The sequence below is a fragment of the Scyliorhinus torazame genome, chromosome 22, assembly GCF_047496885.1.
Source record: "Scyliorhinus torazame isolate Kashiwa2021f chromosome 22, sScyTor2.1, whole genome shotgun sequence".
Classification (NCBI taxonomy): domain Eukaryota; kingdom Metazoa; phylum Chordata; class Chondrichthyes; order Carcharhiniformes; family Scyliorhinidae; genus Scyliorhinus; species Scyliorhinus torazame.
In genome coordinates this window covers 81,477,644-81,500,138 of record NC_092728.1, presented here as the reverse complement: position 1 = coordinate 81,500,138, position 22,495 = coordinate 81,477,644, and the positions used below count along the sequence as shown (strand labels likewise).

At 46.7% G+C, this 22,495-nt stretch overlaps 2 protein-coding genes across 8 annotated transcripts in view; one reads left to right on the top strand and one right to left on the bottom strand.

Moving 5' to 3' along the window:
• LOC140399163 (nuclear receptor subfamily 6 group A member 1) overlaps nucleotides 1-22,495 on the top strand; it is a 684,364-nt gene that overhangs the window by 122,472 nt on the left and 539,397 nt on the right. For both annotated transcript variants that reach the window (XM_072488435.1, XM_072488433.1), the window contains exon 3: nucleotides 21,566-21,622. In XM_072488435.1, coding sequence (XP_072344536.1) covers nucleotides 21,566-21,622 — 57 coding nt within the window. The remainder of the gene's footprint in view (nucleotides 1-21,565; nucleotides 21,623-22,495) is intronic.
• Nucleotides 1-22,495, bottom strand: part of LOC140399164 (uncharacterized) — a 244,819-nt gene that overhangs the window by 128,465 nt on the left and 93,859 nt on the right. The gene's annotated exons all lie outside the window — the stretch shown is intronic.

Here is a 22,495-nt window from a genome sequence, read left to right as displayed (position 1 = left end):
GTCATTTTTGTGGTAAAGACTGCCATTGGGCAAAATCATGTTGTTTCAGAATACAGAGGGGGCAAGAAAATGACTCATACTATCGAGACCTGCTTCGTGACTCATACTATCGAGACCCGCCCCGTGACTCATACTATCGAGACCCGCCCCGTGACTCATACCTATCGAGACCCGCCCCGTGAAGCATACATATCGAGACCCGCCCCGTGATTCATACCTATCGAGACCCGCCCCGTCACCCATACTACAGGGATCCGTCCGAGACACGTATCACCAGGATTCGTACAGGGACCAACATAGGCCACTCCATTTTCACAACGTAAAGACGAACTCGATGACAATGATGCTTTGGCCGACGGGCTCAACAGATTAGCCCCACGAGACGAGGGCACTGTTCAACGAAACAAAAAAACTAACGGATCCCACCCTCTGAGTCCATTCATATAGCGTTACACGCTTTAATTGAGAACATAAAGGATGGACTGTATATATCATTGAGAGTGGGAGGCCAACAAATTTAATTTCTTTTTGATGCTGGAGCTGAATTAACCTGTCTTCCCCAAAATTATGCAATCTTGTTCCCCTTAAAAAGACAAGTGATTGAAGCCTATGCAGCAGGAGGTGATCATTAACCCTTCAACAAACAGAACCATGTTGCTTGAATTTGGCCCACATCAACTGATTGCCTCCATCTGGATAGATCCAGTAACCCAGGCCCTTCTGGGCACAGATGCCTCCATCTGGATAGGTCCAGTAATCCAGGCCCTTCTGTGCATAGATATACTATCCCAATTGAATTCTTCTCAAGTTTGAGAATGGAAAAGTCACATGGTCCATCAGACGTCTCAAAAAGAACCAACTGGAGCAACACCAAATTTGGGCAAAGGACAAAAATGACTGTGGCCTATTAAACATGGAACCAGCATCCTTCACTGGAGTCGCACCGCCATACACCAAGCAGTATCCCATTAACCCCTCCTCAATTGAGGGAATACAACCTGTAGTGAAGCAATTGGAAGACCGAGGAGTAATAGTGCGAGTTCATAGTTTATCAAACAGTCCAGTGTGGCCTGTCAAGAAGGCTAATGGCACATGGTGTCTGATTATTGACTATAGAAGAGCCAACCAATGCATTGTCAGAAAAGTTTCTTTGGTAGCCGATCCATCCACCATCTTTAATGCCTTAACACCAGATCTTCAATGGTTTTCAGTTATGGACATGGCCAACGGCTTTTGGTCAGTATCACTGGCAGAGGAGCTGCAACCACGGTTTGCTTTCACCATCAGACAACAATACACATGGACCAGACTACCACAAAAATTTCACAACAAACCTACTGTGTTTCACAGACTCTACAGGACCACCTGAGGGAACTTCCTGATATGCCCTCCACCATTATCCAGTACGTAGATGATATTCTGGTGGCCTCTATTAATGAAGAGGACCATGAAAGAGATTTACGTTTCCTTCTGGACCACCTTAGCTACAGTGGACACGAAGCCCAGCCTGCCAAAGCACACATTTTCCAAGATTTGTCTACTTAGGTCAGAAAATATCCAAAGGCAAAAGGAAACTTACCCAGGACAGAATGGCCACAATCAAAGCCGCCAAAGAGCCTACAACTGTCCAGGAGGTGAGATCCTTTCTGGGACTATGCAATTTTGACAGAAATTGGATTGATTAATTTACTCCAATGGCTCAACCATTGAATGACCTCTTAAAAGGCAACCGAAAATCAAAAGACACAGTTGACCTCACAACGGAATAGAAAGAGTTATTCTTGAACCTGAAACAGGCCTTGTGCTCAGCACCTGCTCTAGGAATTGCAAACAATGGAAAGCCTAAGACCATCATGGAGAATTACCGCAAATCGTTTATCTCTTAAATTTGACAGACACTTCGGTCGAAGTAAGTGAATTATAAATTAGTTAAAACCAATCACAGCTGTAAATAGGAAGAAACTTTAAAGATAGTAATCTCCTTAAAAAGTTCAGTTGTCGGGATGAGAAATCACCCTTTTTTCTACTCCGGAATCATTTTTACCTAATCTCTGAAACCTATTCTCTTTTGTTTAAATTACTCAGTGGTTTTTAATAGTGTGTATTTGATTTGAAGAATTACCAAGTTGTATTTTAGAACTCAATCACTGTATTTGCTAAAGACAATCGATCTGACTAGCTTGTTGCCGGGCTAGTTGGAACTTCCTAAATTCTGTATTGAAAAATAAACGTTTATCAGTAGACACTAAAGCTGACGAATAAAGTTTCAAATAACTTTATCAAGAAGCGCAGTCTGGAATATCTGTTATTTGGGAACTAAGAAGGGCTAACGCATATCCAGGGTTCCGAATAGACACACACATCCATCAAATCCCTTCACGAACTCTGTCTGATCCTCCCCAATCACCTTTAGAAAACATCCCTCCAACCTTGACGCCGACACCTTTGCCAATATCTTTGCACCTACATTCAGTAGATATGGGCCTAAAGGACCCACACTCCACTGGATCCTTATCCTTCTTTAGCCCCATCATTTGCATAAAGGCACCCCTGCTATCGCATCCTCAAACACACCCTTCATCAACGGCGCCAAGCTATCCTTAAATTTCTTTTCGAATTCAACTGGGAGCCTGTCAGGCCCTGCCACCTTCCTTGTCTGCATTCTCCAATTGTCTCCTTCATCTTCTGCTCCACCACTGGCCTCTCCAAGCCTGTTCCATCCTCCTCCTCGTCACCCAGCCTTGGATACTCCAACCCATCCAGGAGCTCCCTCACCTCCCCCTCCTCCCCCGGAGACTCCGACCTATATAGATCCTTATTAAACTCCTTGAATACTTTATTGATTTGGTCCCGGGCCACCACCAGCTTCCCCATGCTGTTCTGAACTATCCGCTCGCTACCTACCTGGCCGGCCAGTATCTGCCCTGTCTTCTCCCCATGCTCGTAGACCACTTCCTCCTCCTGCGACTCCTTCCTCTTGGCCAAGAGGCCTGGGTACGAGTCCTCCGTGAACCTCCCATCCACTTCCAGTTGAATCTCCTCTTTGTTCACCTTAGCTCTGAACGAGATCACCACCCTCCTCACCACTGCCTTCTGAGCCTCCCAAATCAATCGACAGCGAAACCTCCCTCGTGCAATGAAACCCTGCATATTCCTCGATGACCTTCCCAATCTTATCATTTAAGCTCCGGTACCCTAACAACCCCACGTCCATTCTTCACCCTGGCCGTTGGGCCACCCCTTCTCCAAAACCACATCCAACCAATGCAGAGCATGGTCCGAGATCACTATTGCTGAGTACACTGACCTCGTAACCCTGGCCAATAGCGCCTTTCCCACCATGAAAAAGTCTATCCTCAAGTACTATCGAATTCCGAGTGGAAAACCTTTTTTAAAGTAAATTTAGAGTGCCCAATTCATTTTTTCCAATTGAGGGGCAATTTAGCATGGCCAATCCACCTACCTTGCACATCTTTGGATTGTGGGGACGAAACCCACGGAAACACTGGGAGAATGTGCAAACTCCACATGTGCAAACTCCACACGGACAGTGACCCAGAGCCGGGATCGAACCTGGGACGTCGGCGGCGTGAGGCAGCAGTGCTATCAACTGCGCCACCATTCTGCCCTCCCAAGTGGAAAATCTGACTCACCCAATCCTTCCTCAGCCTTACTTGATCCTTCACCCTCCGATGAGTATCCTGCAACATCACCACGTCGGCCTTTGAGCTTTAAATGTGTAAAAACCCTCGATCTCTTCACCGGCCCCCCCGAACCTCCTCATGTTCCACGTCACTATTATGACCAGGGATGTTCTCTCCCCGCCAATCTGCCATCATCATAGCCCCAGAACCTGCCCTTCAGACCTGACCCGTCCCATCCCTTTGTTACCGTTAAACCCGTCCCCTTCCCAGAATCCCCCCATCCACTTCCTCTTGAAAACGCACCTTCTAGTATCGATCCCATCCCCCACCTTTCACCTCCCAAGCCCATTGAAACCTGTTCGACCAGGTTCCAACGACCCCCACCACATTCCCGTAAACTAGCCAACCTTTGCTTGCTAGTGTGGAGGCCCCTGCCCAGGCACCCCTCCTCCCAATCCCCTTCCCCATGTCCCAGTCTTTGAAAACAAAGACAAACAAACTACGCCAGTGCAAAAACCATGCCCCAGAAAACTGCCATAAATCTATATAATTGTTACCAACTATAGACTATATCAAAGGTAAACTACCCTTCCCCATTCAACCAACCCCAAAAAACAGCTGTTTCCCCCCCCCCCCCCCCCAAATACAGAACAAAAGAAAACAACCCCAAACGAGAGATATAGGCCCCACTCCCTCAATCCAAGTTCCAATTCCAGTTCCATCCCTCATTTCAGACCCAGTCCTTCGGCCTTCACGAATGCCTCCGCTGCCTCCACTGTCTCGAAGTTGAAGTCTCTCGAATTGTAAGTCACCCTCAGCTTTCACCAAACCCCACGCTGTTGTAGAGTGCAGCCTTCACCCATCCGCAAGCCACCCGCCTTCTTGCCAGCTCCACCGTCAAGTCTTGGTATATTCGAATACCATCTCCTTCCCACTTCACAACTCGCCTTTGCTTCGCCCAACCCTGGACCTTCTCCTTGACATGAAACTTGTGAAAGCAAATTATAACTGCCCTCGGTGGTTCGTTGGGCGACTGATGAGCACTGTCCAACTCGTATCGGGAGGGTTGTTCCCTCTCCCCCAATAAATCTGCCAGCATCTTCACAAAGTACTCAGTCGGTCTCGGGTCCTCCTCCCCGAAGGCAGGCCCACAATTCGTAAATTCTGCCACCTCAACTTGGTCTTCAGGACCTCCACCTTGGCTCTGAGCCCTTTGTTAGCCTCCGCCACCCCTTGCAGCTCCTCGTCCATCAACATGAACTGGTCACTGCTGCGACAGAGCTTCCTCCACCCCCTTCAACTTTTCTCCTTGCTCCACTACCTCGGCTGATACTTTGACATTGCCACCTTCACTGGGGCAATCGCTTCCTCCACCCGCTCCTTCATCACAGCCATCATCTCCTTTCGCAGCATCTCCATGTGCTTAGAGACTACCTCTTGAATTCTCCGCCTATCACCTTGGTCAGAGTTTCCACTGTGAGGCGCAGCCCCACACAGTGATCCAGCCTTCGCCATCTTTCCTGCTGCCGGGCTGACCCGTTCACTCGACGGTGAACCTTTGATCACCCCTTTCTTCCCAGCGGCTTTTTTCTGGGTCTCCAACATTCCCCACCTTCCTTATGCTTTCCTGCACCCAGCTTATTCAAAATGTGACCCTGAAACCAGGCATTAAAAACCAAAAACCAGAGCCTCGAGCAGGAGCCACCCAACGTGTGACTTCCACCTATTTGTCGCCACCGGAAGTCTCCAATATACAGGAACTTGACCCACGCCACAAACTTGGGTCCAATCCCAAATCTCTCCAACACTGCAAATAAATAGCTCCACTCCACATGATCAAATGCCATTTCTGCATCCAGCACCATCACCACCTCTGGCTTCCTCCTGTCGGAGAAAGCACCACATTCAACAGATGGTGCACATTTGATGACAACTGCCGACCTTTTATGAACCCCGTCTGATCCTCCCCAATCACCTTCGGGAGGCACTCCTCCAACCCAAGCACCTTTGGCACCTTAGCCAAAACCTTGGCGTCCACATTCAGCAGAGATATTTGCCTGAACGACCCACACTCTACCGGGTCCTTATCCTTTTAAGCAGCAATGAAATGGATGCCTGACCCATCAGCTGTACCCTTTTGTATTTTGTGTACCTCATTGTGCCTTTTGTATCTTTTTTCACCTATTGTACACGGTTCTACTTTTGTACGTTCTGTACCTCTGTACAGATTATGAGTGGTTATGTTTGCCTGTACGCAGGTCTTTTGGAGTAATTGATAATTTATTGTACTGGGGTTCTAGATGTGTGTTTTTTCATTCTTTGTGGGTACGGGGCATAGGGGGAGGGCTGTGGGATGGGGAGATGGGTAGGCAGGGCCCTTAGTTTGGGCGTCCAGCTATGAGTTGCCACACTAGCAGGGGATGCTAGTGAACAGAACAGAGTGGGAGTCGCGGTGGTTATCTAGAGTCCGGGGAAGGGGGTGGGGTGGCGGCGTTTGGGTGAGGACGAAAGGGCTGGTGTTTTTTGGGGGGGGGGGGGTCCGAGCTGGGTGATGATGGCGAGTCTTACAGGGGAGGCAGATACCCCCTGGTGAGGATGCACCATGGAATGTACATGGGTTAAATGGGCCAGACAAACGGTCCCGGGTGTTTGCACACCTAAAGAGTTTGAAGGCGGAGGTGATTTTTCTGTGGAAGACACATTTATGGGTGAAAGATCAGATGCGGCTAAGGAAGGGTTGGGTGGGGCAGATGTTCCACTCTGGGTTTGATTCGAAGTCAAGGGCGGGTCGTGATTGTGTTTAGCAAGAAAACAGCATTTGCGGTAGCCAGGTAGGTGTGGGACCTGGGCGGGGGGGGGGGGGGGGGGGGGGCAGGTTTATGATAGTGAGTGGGGTGTTAGTGGGTGCACCATGTATGCGCAGGATGACGTGGATTTCATGATAAAGCTGTTGGGGTTGATCCCAGACATAGATTCTCATTAATTGTGTACTGGAGCCCAGGACGAGCAGATTGAATCCTAAATCCATGGTAAGGTTGGGGATGGTGAGGGAGTTGGGAGTGTTTATTGATCAGATGGGGATAGTGGACCCGTGGAGGTTTAGACACCTGGGGGAGAGGAATACTCCTCCTTCTCATATGTCCATTGGGTATACTGTATTGATTTTTCTTGGAAAGGCAGTGTTGTCGAGGGTGGTGGGAGTGGAATCTGCAGAAATAATAATCTTGGATCATGTGCCACACTACGTAGATGTTGGACTTAGGCTGGGGAGGGGAGGTTAGAGATGGAGGGCGCAGAGACTGCATTGGAGGGCTAGATTTGGCATTGTTGGTGGACAAGTAGTTCTGAGGTAAGTGGCACTGGCGATTAAGATCTACTTTGATCTAAATCAAAATGGGGAGGTCTGTGCGATCATGTTCTGGGAGGTGCATGACTGGACTACTATGCACAAGTGGAACTTGACCAGGCTGGTAGAGAGAGTTACAGGAGTCTTCAAACATTGGGATACCCTGCACCTGACATTGACAGGGAGGTGCAGGTGATAAAGATGAAAGTACTGCGAAGATTACCGTTTAGCCACGACGCCGGTTTCACGATTTTTAAAAGCAGAAGTGAACCACGCCGTTGGAAACTCGCCCATCAGAGGCTGAGAATCACAGAGGCCCCAAAGAATACTGTCAGGCCCGCTAATGATATGCAAACAGTGTTTACTGTAGTACGTGCATTCCAGATCGCATCTACGCCACTGTCAAGGTGACAGAGAATTGTGATTTGCCACCAAATCGCGCATATCTCCCCCGCCCCCCCCCCCAAACGCGATTTTGGAGTCAGTACCTATTCTCCGCCCAATCGCGTTTTCCTATTTCGGCGTCAGCCAACGGAGAATTCCGCCCAGCGATTTTTGTATTTCACCCCATTCATTTTAACCAGATGGATTGCAACAGTTCAAGATGGACTCCTATTTATTGACTACAGCTCTGTCTTCAACACCATAATCCCAGCCAAGGTCATAGCAATGCTCCAAAATTTAGGACTTGGCTCCTTACTCTGCAACTGGATCCTCGACATTCTGACCCACAGACCACGATCAGTAAGAATAAACAACAACGCCTCCTCCACGATAGTCCTCAATACTGAGGCCCCACAAGACTGCGTACTTAGCCTCCTACTATACTCCCTGTACACTGCGTGGCAAAATTGGTTCCAACTCCATCTACAAGTTTGCTGACGACACAACCATAGTGGGTTGGATCTTGAACAACGACGAGCCAGAATACAGAAGTGGGATAGAGAACCTAGTGGAGTGGTACAACGACAACAATGTAACTCTGAAAGCCATCAAAATTAAAGAGCTGGTCATTGACTTCAGGAAGCAAAGCACTGTACACACTCCTGTCTGCATCAACGGGGCCGAGGTGGAACAGCTTCAAATTCCTCGGGGTGCACATCTCCAAAAATCTGCCCTGGTCCACCCACTTCGACACTACCACCAAGAAAGTGCCGAGACTTCGTCAGGAAATTAAGGAAATTCGGCATGTCCACACTCACTCTTATCAACTTTTATAGATGCACTATAGAAAGCATCCTATCTGGCCATATCACAGCCTGGTATGGCAACTGCTCGGCCCAAGACTGCAAGAAACTTCAGAAAGTCGTGAACCCAGCCCAGTCCATCACACGAACTTGCCTCCCATTCATCAACTCTTTCTACACCTCCCGCTGCCTGGGGAAAGCAGGCAGCATAATCAAAGAGCCCTCCCACCTGGTTTACTCACACTTCCTAGTTCTTCCATCAGGCAGGAGATACAAAAGTCTGAGAACACGCATAAACAGATTCTTCTCCGCTGTTACCAGACTCCTAAATTACCCTCTTATGGACTGACCTGATTAATACTACACTTCTGTACGCTTCACCTGATGCCAGTGTCTATGTATTTACATTGTGTACCTTATGTTGCCCTATTATGTATTTTCTTTTTCTTTTCTTTTCATGTACTTAATGATCTATTTGAACGTCTCGCAGAAAAATACTTTTCACTGTACCTTGGTACACGTGACAATGAACAAATACAATCCACCACTACCGTCTCAAGGGTGATTGCGGATGAGCACCGAATCCTGACCTTGCCCAGTAAAGCTCTCATCCCATAGAGGGAGGTGGTGCCATAGTGGTATTGTCACTGGACTAGTAATCCTCTGGGAACCCGGGTTTGAATCCCATCTTGGCAGATGATGAAATTTGAATTCAATAAAAATCTGGAATGAACAGTCGATCATCAGAAGAACATAAGAACATAAGAACTAGGAGCAGGAGTAGGCCATCTGGCCCCTCGAGCCTGCTCCACCATTCAATGAGATCATGGCTGATCTCTTGTGGACTCAGCTCCACTTTCCGGCCCGAACACCATAACCCTTAATCCCTTTATTCTTCAAAAAACTATCTATCTTTATCTTAAAAACATTGAATGAAGGAGCCTCTACTGCTTCACTGGGCAAGGAATTCCATAGATTCACAACCCTTTGGGCGAAGAAGTTCCTCCTAAACTCAGTCCTAAATCTACTTCCCCTTATTTTGAGGCTATGCCCCCTAGTTCTGCTTTCACCTGCCAGTGAAAACAACCTGCTCACATCTATCCTATCTATTCCCTTCATAATTTTATATGCTTCTAAAAGATCTTCCCCACATCCTTCTAAATTCCTATGAGTACAATCCCATTCTACTCAACCTCTCCTCGTAATCCAACCCCTTCAGCTCTGGGATTAACCTAGTGAATCTCCTCTACACACCCTCCAGTGCCAGTACGTCCTTTCTCAAGTAAGGAGACCAAAACTGAACACACAACTCCAGGTGTGGCCTCACTAACACCTTATACAATTGCAGCATAACCTCCCTAGTCTTAAACTCCATCCCTCTAGCAATGAAGGACAAAACTCCATTTGCATTCTTAATCACCTGTTGCACCTGTAAACCAACTTTTTGCGACTCATGCACTAGCACACACAGGTCTCTCTGCACAGCAGCATGTTTTAACATTTTATCATTTAAATAATAATCCCTTTTGCTGTTATTCCTACCAAAATGGATAACCTCACATTTGTCAACATTGTATTCCATCTGCCAGACCCTAGCCCATTCACTTAGCCTATCCAAATCCCTCTGCAGACTTCCAGTATCCTCTGCACTTTTTGCTTTACAACTCACCTTCGTGTCGTCTGCAAACTTGGACACATTGCCCTTGGTCCCCAGCTCCAAATCATCTATGTCAATTGTGAACAATTGTGGGCCCAACACTGATCCCTGAGGGACACCACTAGCTACTGATTGCCAACCTGAGAAACACCCATTAATCCCCAGTCTTTGCTTTCTATTAATTGACCAATCCTCTATCCATGCTACTACTTTCCCCTTAATGCCATGCATCTTTATCTTGTGCAGCAACCTTTTGTGTGGCACCTTGTCAAAGGCTTTCTGGAAATCCAGACATACCACATCCTTTGGCTCCCCGTTATCTACCGCACTGGTAATGTCCTCAAAAAATTCCACTGGATTAGTTAGGCACGACCTGCCCTTTATGAACCCATGCTGCGTCTGCCCAATGGGACAATTTCCATCCAGATGCCTCACTATTTCTTCCTTGATGATAGATTCCAGCATCTTCCCTACTACCGAAGTTAAGCTCACTGGCCTATAACTACCCGCTTTCTGCCTACCTCCTTTTTTAAACAGTGATGTCACGTTTGCTAATTTCCAATCCGCCGGGACTACCCCAGAGTCTCGTGAATTTTGGTAAATTATCACTAGTGCATTTGCAATTTCCCTAGCCATCACTTTTAGCACTCTGGGATGCATTCCATCAGGGCCAGGAGACTTGTCTACCTTCAGCCCCATTAGCTTGCCTATCACTACCTCCTTAGTGATAACAATCCTCTCAAAGTCCTCACCTGTCATAGCCTCATTTCCATCAGTCACTGGCATGTTATTTGTGTCTTCCACTGTGAAGACCGTCCCAAAAAACCTGCTCAGTTCCTAAGCCATTTCCTCATCTCCCATTATTAAATCTCCCTTCTCATCCTCTAAAGGACCAATATTTACCTTAGCCACTCTTTTTTGTTTTATGTATTTGTAGGAACTTTTACTATCTGTTTTTATATTCTGAGCAAGTTTACTCTCATAATCTATCTTACTCTTCTTTATAGCTTTTTTAGTAGCTTTCTGTTTCCTAAAGATTTCCCAGTCCTCTAGTCTCCCACTAATCTTTGCTACTTTGTATGCTTTTTCCTTCAATTTGATACTCTCCCTTATTTCCTTCGTTATCCACGGTCGATTTTCCCTCTTTCTACCGTCCTTCCTTTTTGTTGGTATAAACCTTTGCTGAGCACTGTAAAAAATCGCTTTGAAGGTTCTCCACTGTTTCTCAACTGTTCCACCATAAAGTCTTTGCTCCCAGTCTACCTTAGCTAGTTCTTCTCTCATCCCATTGTAATCTCCTTTGTTTAAGCACAAAACACTAGTGTTTGGTTTTACCTTCTCACCCTCCATCTGTATTTTAAATTCCACCATATTGTGATCGCTCCTTCCGAGAGGATCTCTAACTATGAGATCCTGAATCAATCCTGTCTCATTACACAGGACCAGATCCTGGACCGCTTGTTCCCTCGTAGGTTGCATTACATACTGTTCTGGGAAACTATCGCGGATACATTCTATAAACTCCTCCTCAAGGCTGCCTTGACCGACCTGGTTAAACCAATCGACATGTAGATTAAAATCCCCCATGATAACTGCTGTACCATTTCTACATGCATCAGTTATTTCTTTGTTTATTGCCTGCCCCACCATAATGTTACTATTTGGTGGCCTATAGACTACTCCTATCAGTGACTTTTTCACCTTACTATTCCTGATTTCCAACCAAATGGATTCAACCTTATCCTCCATCGCACCGTTGGCATCCCTTACTATTGCCCGGATGTCATCCTTAAATAACAGAGCTACACCACCTCCCTTACCATTCACTCTGTCCTTCCGAATAGTTTGATACCCTTGGATATTTAACTCCCAGTCGTGACCATCCTTTAACCTTGTTTCAGTAATGGCCACTAAATCATAGTCATTCACGATGATTTGCGCCATCAACTCATCTGCCTGATTCCGAATACTACGAGCATTCAGGTAAAGTACACTTATGTTGGCTTGCTTTTTTTTTAACCTCTGTTCTGAATCTTATCACCTCAATCAGTAACCTCTCCTAAGTTATATTTCCTCTTAACTTTTCTCCTAATTTTCCTTGTCGTTGAACCCATATCTTCATGTAACAACCTGCCGCGTCGCTTACCATTAATGTTTTCACTTTCCGTTTTATTCCTTTTAGTATTCCTGGTCCTATTCACTGAGCTCCCCTCAGTCACTGTACCTTGTACTGTCGCCCTTTATGATTTTTGACTTTGGCTTCTCTGTCTTACACTTTCCCCCTTACTGCCTCTTGTTTCTGTCCCTGTTTTACTACCTTCCAACTTCCTGCATCGGTTCCCATCCACCTGCCACATTAGTTTAAACTCTCCCCAACAGCTCTAGCAAACACTGCCCCCCCCTAGGACATCGGTTCCAGTTCTGGAAAGGTACAGCAAAGGTTCACTAAAGTGATCACTGGAATTAGGAGGTTGTTCTCTGATGAGAGGCTGAGTAATTTGGGCTAATATGTTCTGGAATTTAGAATGAGAGGTGACCTCATTGAAACCTACCAAATTCTGAAATTACTTGATATGGTTAGATGTTGAGTTATTGTTTCTGCTGGTTGAGAAATCTAAAACACATAGGCATGGTCTTGGGGTAAAGGAACCAATCATTTAGTACTGAGAGGAGGAGCAATTACTTCACTCAATCTTCGGAAATATCTACCCCAGAGGGTTGTGAATGCTCCATCATAGAATCATGGAGGTCTACAGCACAGAAAAGGCCCTTCGGTCCATTGCGTCTGCGTCAGTCGGAAATGACCACCTAACTATTCTAATTTTCCTTGGATATATTTAAGGTTGGCATGGACCTAAATTTGGTTTCGCAAGTAATCGAGGGATATGGGTAGTGGACAGAAAAGTGTAGTCAAAGCCCAAGATCAGCCATGATCCCATTGAATGCCGGAGTATAGAATCATAGAATTTACAGAGCAGAAGGAGGCCATTTTGCCCATCGAGTCTGCACCGGCTCTTGGAAAGAGCACCCTACCCAAGCCCATACCCCCACCCTATCCCCATAACCCAGTAACCCCACCCAACACTAAGGGCAATTTTGGACACTATGGGCAATTTATCATGGCCAATCCACCTAACCCGCACATCTTTTGGACTGTAAGTAGACTTAATGGGCCGTATGGTCTACTCCTGCTTCTATTTTTTGTGTTCTTCATGTGCTCCTAATTTCAAGGCTGCTTCCTTTTGCTGCTGAAGCAAAACCTCCATAGAAATGTTTCTTTCAAAATGCTTCAAATCCAATTACTTTTGAAATGAACTGACTTGTACTAAGACCATAAGACGTAGGAGCATGAGTAGACCATTCGGCTTGCAGAGTCTGCTCCGCAAAGTTTGAAAGGAAGAACGGTGCGAGAAACCACCTTCTGAAGCAAAGATTCTTATCGTTTTACTATCATCCTTATTATTTTCACTTCCCTCTGTTTGTTTGTCGTGTGTGTGTGTGTCATCCGAACAATCCCCGTAACCTATCTCAGTCTTGAACATACTTATCGATCCAGCCTTGACAAACCTGTGTGCTAAAGAATTCCACAAATTCACAACTCTCTGAGAAAAGAAGTTCCGCGTCATCGTCTGAAATGGATGACCCCTTGCTCTGAAATTACACCCTCTGGGCCTAGACTCTCCCACAAGGGGAAACCACCTCTCAGCATCTACCCTGTCAACACCCCTGAGAATCCTATATGTCTATAAAAGCTCAGGAGACCCAAGAAGGTAAATTCAAACAAATACTTATTCTAATCAAAAATAAAAGGTCGTAACACGGCAAACTGCATGAAGGTCCCAACTGGGACTCCGATCATGCCGGTCTCAATCCGGGGCTGGCTTTAACGAAATGATTTCTATAAGCCCCTGCACAGTTGGCCTCCGCCCATTAGCGGGGCAGCTTGTATTCCACGAGCCCCATGGGGAGATCAATCGGGTTGTTTCTGTGGATCTTGTGATGGTTATTACATCACCCCCGAAGGTTCCTCTGTTGCTGGATGCAGAGAGGTTCTCCTTCACCGCTTTGCCCGTCGTTGTGCATCTGACAGCTGTGGGGCTGGGTTGGAGGATGTATGATGTGTCGGAGAGCATTGTTTTCAAGCCGATCATAGGCGGGGTCCGGTCGGACCATACTCTGGACGTATTGAGCATTCCACATCTGATGTTGAGTCTTCCATCTCTGCTGACCTGGGCACAGGTTCCTGGAGAATTGTGCTCCTTTGCTAACAGATGGTGGGGAAGGGGCGATTCCTCTGACGCAGACTCCACATACTGGTCCACATTCTATGGTCTTGACTATATAGGAGATTAGCCCCGTTTTCTCCACTGTGGTCCCTGGTATCCACAGGGCATCATCCCCAAAACTGTGTCTCATGGTTTGAATCCTCTGTCCTGCTTTCAGTGGTCATGATACCATTTTGGAGATCTTGCTTCTTTTCCACCTTCCTGTCAAGGTTGGGAAATGTAATACTTAGGTTGACCCAGAGATGTTGGCCCATCAGTAGCTTGGCCAGCACTACCCCAGTCGTTACATGAGGCGTGGTTTGATAATGAAATTAAAAATGTGGCTGTTTTTTTTCATGCCCCACTTAAAGGTTTGCACTTCCCCCTCAGCCAGATAATTCAAAGATTGGTGATATGGGCAGTTTGAATGTGCTTCACCTCACTAGTTTGCATAAACACCTGCAAATACTTCACCTCTGGAATATCGTGGATGTTGACAGATTAGCGTAGCTTCTCTATGGTGACTCACAAAGTGGTGGAAGGTATCCGCTTTGAGTGGGCGTCGATCAGTAGCAGAAACTTTGATCCTAGGAAGGGCTCGATGAAGTCAGTGTACAAACACCCATGGGCAACCCAACAACCCCCAAGGCTGGAGTGAGGCTGATCGAGGGAGCTTCTGGAAAGCCACACACTGCTGTACCATCCACTCAATGTTGCCATCGAGCCCTGGCCACCAAACATAGGTCCTGGCGAGCATTTTCATTTTGGAAACCACCGGATGTCCAATGTGCAAGTCCTGCAGAATGGTTTTCCGGCCTGGCCTCGGGATGACCACATGGGCTCCCCATAGGAGAATGCCGTCCTCTACATTGAGCTCTTGCTGTTTTGGTGCAAAGGCTTGCAACTCTTCCGGGAGCTTCCCTTGTAGTCCCCCATGTAGGGCAGCGGGGTGCAGTTTTTCCAATTTAGGGTCCTTTTGGGTCCATGTACCTATTTATTAGGTTGTAATGGGTAACGTGTCCATGAAATTTAGTACCAACACTACTTCGTCCACTACTAGCGGAGATGGGGTCGTGCAGCCAGTGGCAGTCAGCTGAGGGCATCCATGTGCACAATCTGTGTGCCTGGGCGGTAATCAAAAGTATACTCATATGCTGGCAACAGCAATACCCATTGTTGGATCCTGGCCAAAGCTATTGGCTGTATCATTTTATCTTCTTTGAAGATACGTAGCCAGATTCGGAATAACTTTTCCATAATAATTGATAAACCCTAGGAACAACTGTAGCTCTATCGTGTTCTCGGGTATTGAGGCATGCTTGATGGCTCGGACTTTTTCCTCTACTGGATTCAACCCATCATTGTCGACTGGTATCCTAGGTATATAACTTCCTTCACTAGAAAGACCAACTTGCCCCTCTTCAAGCAGAGGTCTACTTCTGGAAATCGATGAAGGAGGTCTTCTAGATTGTCCAGGTGTTCCTTCTTGGTGGCTCCTGTCATGAGTATATCGTCCAGGTAGACAGCCACCCTTGGAGCCTCTGAAGAATACCTTTCCATTACCCGCTGGAAATACACACATGCCGATGGCAACCCGAATGGGAGCTGGATATACTCATGCAATCCCCTGTGGGTGTTAATGGTGACTTATTTTGTGGATGCCGCATCTAACTCCAGCTGGAGGTACGCATAGCTCTTGTCCAGCTTTGTGAATGAGTGGCCCCCAGCCAATTTTGCCTATATGTCTTCCACGACTGGCATGGGGTACATGTCTAAGCAGGAGGCCTTGTTGACTATCATTTTATAGTTTCTACATAAGTGGACAGCCTTGTCTGGCTTCAGCACCGTGACCACTGGCGCTGCCACTCTGTGAACTGGGCTGGGCGTATAATATCCAAGTTCTCCAGCTGGTTCAGCGCTTTGTCCATCTCTGATAGGGCGTATGGAACTATGTGGGCCCTAAAATATTTGGATTTGGCATCCGGGTCAACGGAAATTTTAGTTGTGGCTCCCTTTATCTTCCACAGGCCACCCTGGAAGACTTTCGGGTATTTTCCCAGGACCTCAAACAATCCACCTGTAGCCATTTGGAAGATATGTTGCCAATCTAGGTGGAGTCTCTGTAACCAGTTGCGTCCCAGAAGGCTGGGTCCAGATCCTTGCGCCATTACCAGTGGTAGTTAAACTGACTGTTGTCCATGTCGTAGTCCCAATAATTGTCAATGGCTCTCCGATATACATTGCCAGCCAGCCCTTGGATCCCCAAATGGAGTTTTCGGAACATTTGTTTAATGACCAAGATGGCAGCCCCCGTATCAATCTCTATGTCCAAGGAGTAACCATTTACTTGGAGAGTTATTTTTATTGGGGCTACTTTGGGTGTCGTGATGCAACTCAACTGCATGCGAACGTCTTTCTCAGGCTAATTGAATGTAAAGCCCTGGTTCAGGTTGCTTGTGTTACCCGACCAGAGCAATGCGTTTGCTAACTATTCTGGTGGCCTCAACCGCCAGGGTTCCTGTGACTGCAAGTGCAGCACCGTTGTGAGTACTCTTCCGTTTCTTCAGGGGCAATGTCTCGTTGGGCTACGGTGGTTGTTGGCCAGCGGGTCTGAGCATGATGTTGTTCCGACAGAGATTGGATCCCGTGGGCCCTACTCTTGAGGGTGCCACACACTAGAATGGCGGGGGGCGGCCAACATAATCCATGGAACCCTGGAGCTCCTGGACCCCCTTTTCCGTGTTTTCATGGGAACGTGACAGTTCTTTGGTCCTTTTTTAGGCTGGTTCTGCTACCAGTTACTTTTGGGTTGCCATATTATTAATGCCACAGACCAGGTGGTGTTTCAACATCTCTGGGAGGGATGGGCCATGGTCACAATGCTAGCTTGCGAAGGTGCGTCAGAAATTCCGTGATCGACTCCTCCGAGGTCTGCCTGGCCATATTTAGCCGATATCTCTGTACGATCACTGACGTTTTAGAGTCATAAGATTTGCAACAAGTTCCACGAGTTCAGCAAAGGTTTTCGAGTCTGGATTTGTCCAGTAGGTGAGTCTCTTGATTATGATGAAAGTTGGGGCCTGCAGGTGGTCAGGAATATTACTTTTGTCGGTCATTTCCATCAATTTTATTTGCCTGGAAGAACACATCCGTTCGATATACCGGACCCAATCTTCTACGTCTGCATTAAAGGTCACTCTGAAAAGCGGCATTTTAAAAGAATATCGCCGAGCTTGCTCTCATGCTGGGGAATTCGGGTGTGGTCAGAATCACAGCTATATTTTTCGTCGTCGCCAGTATAAAAGCTAATGAGACCTGCAAAGGTGAATTCAAATGGACGTTTATTCTCAGCAAAAAGAAAAGGCTGCAATGTACAAAGATTCCAACTGGAACTACCGATCATGCTGGTTCGAATTCGTACCAGCTTTTATGAAGTGATTTCTACGACCTCAGCTGATGGGCCTCTGCCCATTACCGGAGGAGCTCCTAGTCGATAGGATCCACGGGGAGATCAATAGAGTTATCCCGGTGGATCTTGTGCAGGTTATTACAATGTCTCAATAAGGTCACCATGCATTCTTCTAAACTACAATGAGTACAGGTCTATCCTGCTCAACCTCTCCTGGAAAGAAAATCTCTTTGTACTTGGGATCAACCTTGTGAACCTTTTCTGGACCGCCTCCAATGGCAGTATATCTTTCATGGAACTCCTGGTGTGGTCTAACTACTACCATGTCTCCTTTTACTTCCCTACTTTTATACTCTGCTGCCTTTGCAATAAAGGCCAAAATGCCATTTGCCTTTTCGGCACGGTGACACAGTGGTTAGCACTGCTCCAGGGACCCGGGTTCAATTCCGGCCACGGAATTTGCACTTTGGAGTTTGCACTTTCTTTCCATGTCTGCATGGGTTCCTCTGGGTGCTCCAGTTTTCTCCCACATTCCAAAGATGTGCAAGTTAAGTGGATTCACCATGCTAAATTACCCTTTTTAGTGTCCAAAAGGTTAGGTGAGATTACTGGGTTACGGGGATACGATGGAGAGTGGGCTTAAGGGCCGGTGGGCTGAATAGCCTCCTTGTACACTGTAAATTTTATGATTCTGATTCTTATTACCTGCTGAACCTATATACTGACTTTGTGATTTATGCGCGAGGACACCTCATGCATTCTTGCTGGTTCTATCATGTGATGTGTAGTGACATTAGCAGAGTGTTTGCACAAGATTTGGGTAGATCACCATCTTGTTTGTATGAGCAATACTCTGAATAAACCTCTCATCGTATTTTATCCAAAGTGTGGGTTTCTCCAAAGTGTTTCTCTTTAGGGCAGCAAAACAAATATGATAGGAGAAAAACATTTTCAATGAAGGTTGAGGCAGGAACGTTTCTGGAAAGAAGAATTTGTCAACAAATTGTGGGACGCATTGGGAGAAATTAAAGATTTTCTCACACACAGACATTGGGTGAAACACTGCCACTGAGGAGTAGGTTTAACAAAAGTTTTTGATGACAACTGTGAGTAAGAAGATGGACAAAGAAGATTTACTTGCGTTGAAAGGAGTGGGATCTGGGCTGCAAGGACCGGGCATTTGGTGAATCTACACTGACTGTGGGGAAATGGGTTTTCAAAGTCTGCGGACGCTGCTCGGGCCACTACATGGTAGGAAACTCAAAATACTAGGGCATAAAATGGAACTTGATATGGGCGCAGCAGCATCGTTAATATCTGAGACAGTTTTGTAGCCATCTGGGATGGCCACTTACAAAGGAACCATGGATACTCGCAAAGACTCTACGGAAATATGGCCAATACAGGATTCAGGCAAACTCAGAGCCTAAATGTATATTTGCTAACCGAGAACCAAACAGTATCGAAACACGTAGCCGATTTCCATTCTAATGGCCCATTTCCCCAGGACAAAGGACTGGTACTCGTGTATCAGATACAATTCCAGACACATTGGCGCCACTCTCTTCACCCAGGAAGCCTAAACAGCCAAGATCAATGACCGCTCAGGACACGCCCAGCCATCAAGTCACCCGCCCCTTTTATTTACTCAATTCGAAAGCCGTAATCGAAGCCTACCGAATTATTGGGTCCAAAGCTACAGACTGCCCAAAAGAGCGCAAAATCCCAAAGGATAAAGAGAGACACTGCCACGTGTTCGATCTCTTTTGGCTCTGGCACACCGGCACTCTTCGTCCCGGCCTATACCTGAAGCCAACTGCAGCACCACGACCAGAAGCAAGTTCAAGATCAACGATCGCTACCAGACGGATGAGCCCAGCAGAACCGAAGTTACTTCTCCAGACCCAGCCACTCTAGATCCGAACAAAGGCCTTGTTTCTTTGCCAAAGCCGGGTGCCTGAAGTTAAGTACAGGTTGTTGCAGTGTTAGGTATAATTTAGCTTGTAGTGTTTTTATGTTGCATGTGTGAGTTAATCCTGTGTGTAAATAAACTATTATTGAACTTGAACTAACTGACTGGTTGTTGGGTCTTTGATCAATATCCTGTTGAACCTCGTGGTGGTATCATTTGATACCTGGCAACTCTGAAAAGCAATATCATCATCATTAATTGGCAACATTATTGGTGACGCTGGTGGGATAATACCCCACTCATATTAAAAGGGCAACATTATTGGCGTCGCCGGTGCAAATTGGCAACATTTTATCATCAAAAACTGAGGCATGTGCCTTTAAAACTGTCAAATGTGATCCTAAGGGCTTGCACTGAAGAGGTTGTACCATTAAAAGGATGCATTACGTTGATAGTAGAAGCAAATGAGTAGACGCCAAAGTTTTCTCTTCACATTGTCAGTTGAAACCTTCCTGCTCTACTTGGCAAAGCATAGTTGGTTAAGATTCGGCGTAACTGCTGACTTCTGGTGGCGACCATGCAGTGAATGGCCGCACACAGGGCAGGCCCGGCTCGAAGGCGTAGATTTGAGCTCTTTTTACACGAAAACAGGGGAAATTTGACGGGAACGTGTAGCTGAAGGTATGGAGAATTTTCCCCGGGAGTAGCATGTCTGCTGGTTATCAGACCCGGCAGAAGGTTAAAGACCTGGCCAAGGAATTGGAAGAGACCTGTGGTGCAGGTGAACAGATCTAGAAGGCAGAACCTGCGTATCGTTGGTGTGCCTGAAGGTGTGGAAGGCACGAGTGCCACGAGGTATGTCTCGAAGGTGTTGGGGGGCTGGTGGCAGAGGAGATGCTGAACAAGGCCACAGAGGTGGATAGAGCGCACAGGTACCTAAGGCAGATGCCAAGAGTCGTGGAGCCGCCACGGGCGGTGATTGTAAGGCTCCAGAAGTTTGTGGAGAAAGAGAAGATCCTGCAGTGCACGAGGGAGAAATGGAACTGCGAATAGGAAGGGAGCAAGGTCCGAATATATCAGGACATTGGGGCGGAGCTGACAAAAATGTGTGCCGGGTTAACAGGGCCAAGGTGGCTCTCTATCAATGGCAAATCAGGTTTGGGGTGCTGTACCTGGCGAAATTGTTTGTGACCTTTGAAGGCCATGAGTATTATTTAGAGGAGGCCAATGACTTTATTAAAGAGCATAAACTGGGGGAGAACTAACTTTGATGGGAGAAGGAGGAGTTGGCACAATGGAGTTCGGAGGATACGTGTAGTGTGTTGGGGAGGCGGTTTCTTTCTTCTCCGGTGGAAGATTTTACTGTGGTGATTATTTATTTAGGGGAAATAAGTTTGTAAGGGGAAACTGGCCCCCCTCCTCTCCCGCCGCTTGTGGTGGTGTTTATTTTTTGGAGAAGGTGACCTGTGGTTTTGGACGTGTCTTTGTTTGGGTGGGGAGGGTGAGGTCCACAGGGAGCCGTTTACACAGATCAAGGAGGAAAGGGTGAGGGAAGGGATGGAGGGGTAGATGGGAGCCTTCGGGCAGGAGCTGACATTCTAGTGAATGGAAGTGAGGTGGAGGAGATGATCACAAGGGTTGGCCAGGGCGGGGATGGATGCAATGTGGCAGTGTTGGAGGAGAGTGTGGTTATAAATGGAGAAGGGGGCCATCTTGGATGGGCCCGGTATAGGGTGAAATTAAAGGGGACATAATTGGAAGGGGAGGATGACGGACAGTAGAGGAGGTTGGGCTCACAACAATCTACGATGACAGCACAATTGACACCATTGCAAGTTTAAGCATTTGGGAGTACATAAATGAAGTAGGTAGATACTGTTATCTAAATTGTTGCAGGCACAAGCATGGTTCATGTAAAATGTCTCGGCATTAGCTGCAACTGACAACATTCAAGCTGTTCTACTCCTCTGATAAGACCAGATGTAACCTTGTGTAAATTGACTTTAAATCCTTCTGGAAGTTTATTCTACCTGTGACAAATTGTCATCTGGAAGAATACCTTCTTGTTATAATCTTTCACATACATTCCCTGTTTCTTTTTATCAACTGCTAAATTTGACCTTTTATTTTCTGAACCTTTCACAGGTACAGATGTACAGCATTTGGAGTCCTCATCAGTGCTTCAGATGAACTCATTAAACAGTGAGTAAACATCTACCAAAATGTTGATGTTACAGCAGCTTTTGCTATTATGGAGCATGTATTTATAGCGTTTCCTACTGTCTGCCCATTAATGTTTTCATGCTTAATACGATTATGTATGCTTAGAAAAGTGATCAAGTTGGTAAAAGACTAGTATGTGGTGGAGAGAGACTGTAATAACTTCACATGCTACTACTACAATGCAAGAGATTGTATATTCAAGTATTAAGTTGCTTTATTTTTGTAAGCAAGTGTGGGTAAAACCCAATAAAAGTCCTTTGTCCCCCCCCCCCCCCCCCCCCCCCCCCCCCCCCCCCAAAAACTCTTCCATCCTTATGTCAATGGCAGGTACAGGGAGCCCATTGATTTATTTGTCAATAAGATCAAGATCATCTGTCAGCTGCATTCCTCTTTCCTCTGGAACACTAAACCAGGGTTTTTCAAACTGCAGGTCGTGACCTGTGGGTGGGTTGCGGGCAGTTGTCAGAAGGGTTGCGGAGCTAAGGGTCATGGTGTTCTGAATCCATCGGCTGCTAATGAAGAGTTTTCCAATGTCAGCATTCAGAAGCCTGCCGGGAAGCAGGCTCCTCTAGAGGGAGCAGTTATTTGACGGATTTCCCATAAGCCTCACGGTTCCCCCCCAACCCACCACCACCAACCCCTTCCCAGCGACATCTCGGCTTCGAAAATCATGTGCCGTGAAACGTTTGGCCAATTCCTCAACCTCCCCTGGCCAAAGCTGCGGCCCAAGAGTTCACCCATCTGTAATTCCACCCCCCCCTGGACATGGATCCCATGTGTCTTCTGCCCTGATGCAGAACAGTGGTCTGGTGGATGACATCAAGGGAACCATACAGCCCTCTGGGAGACCGT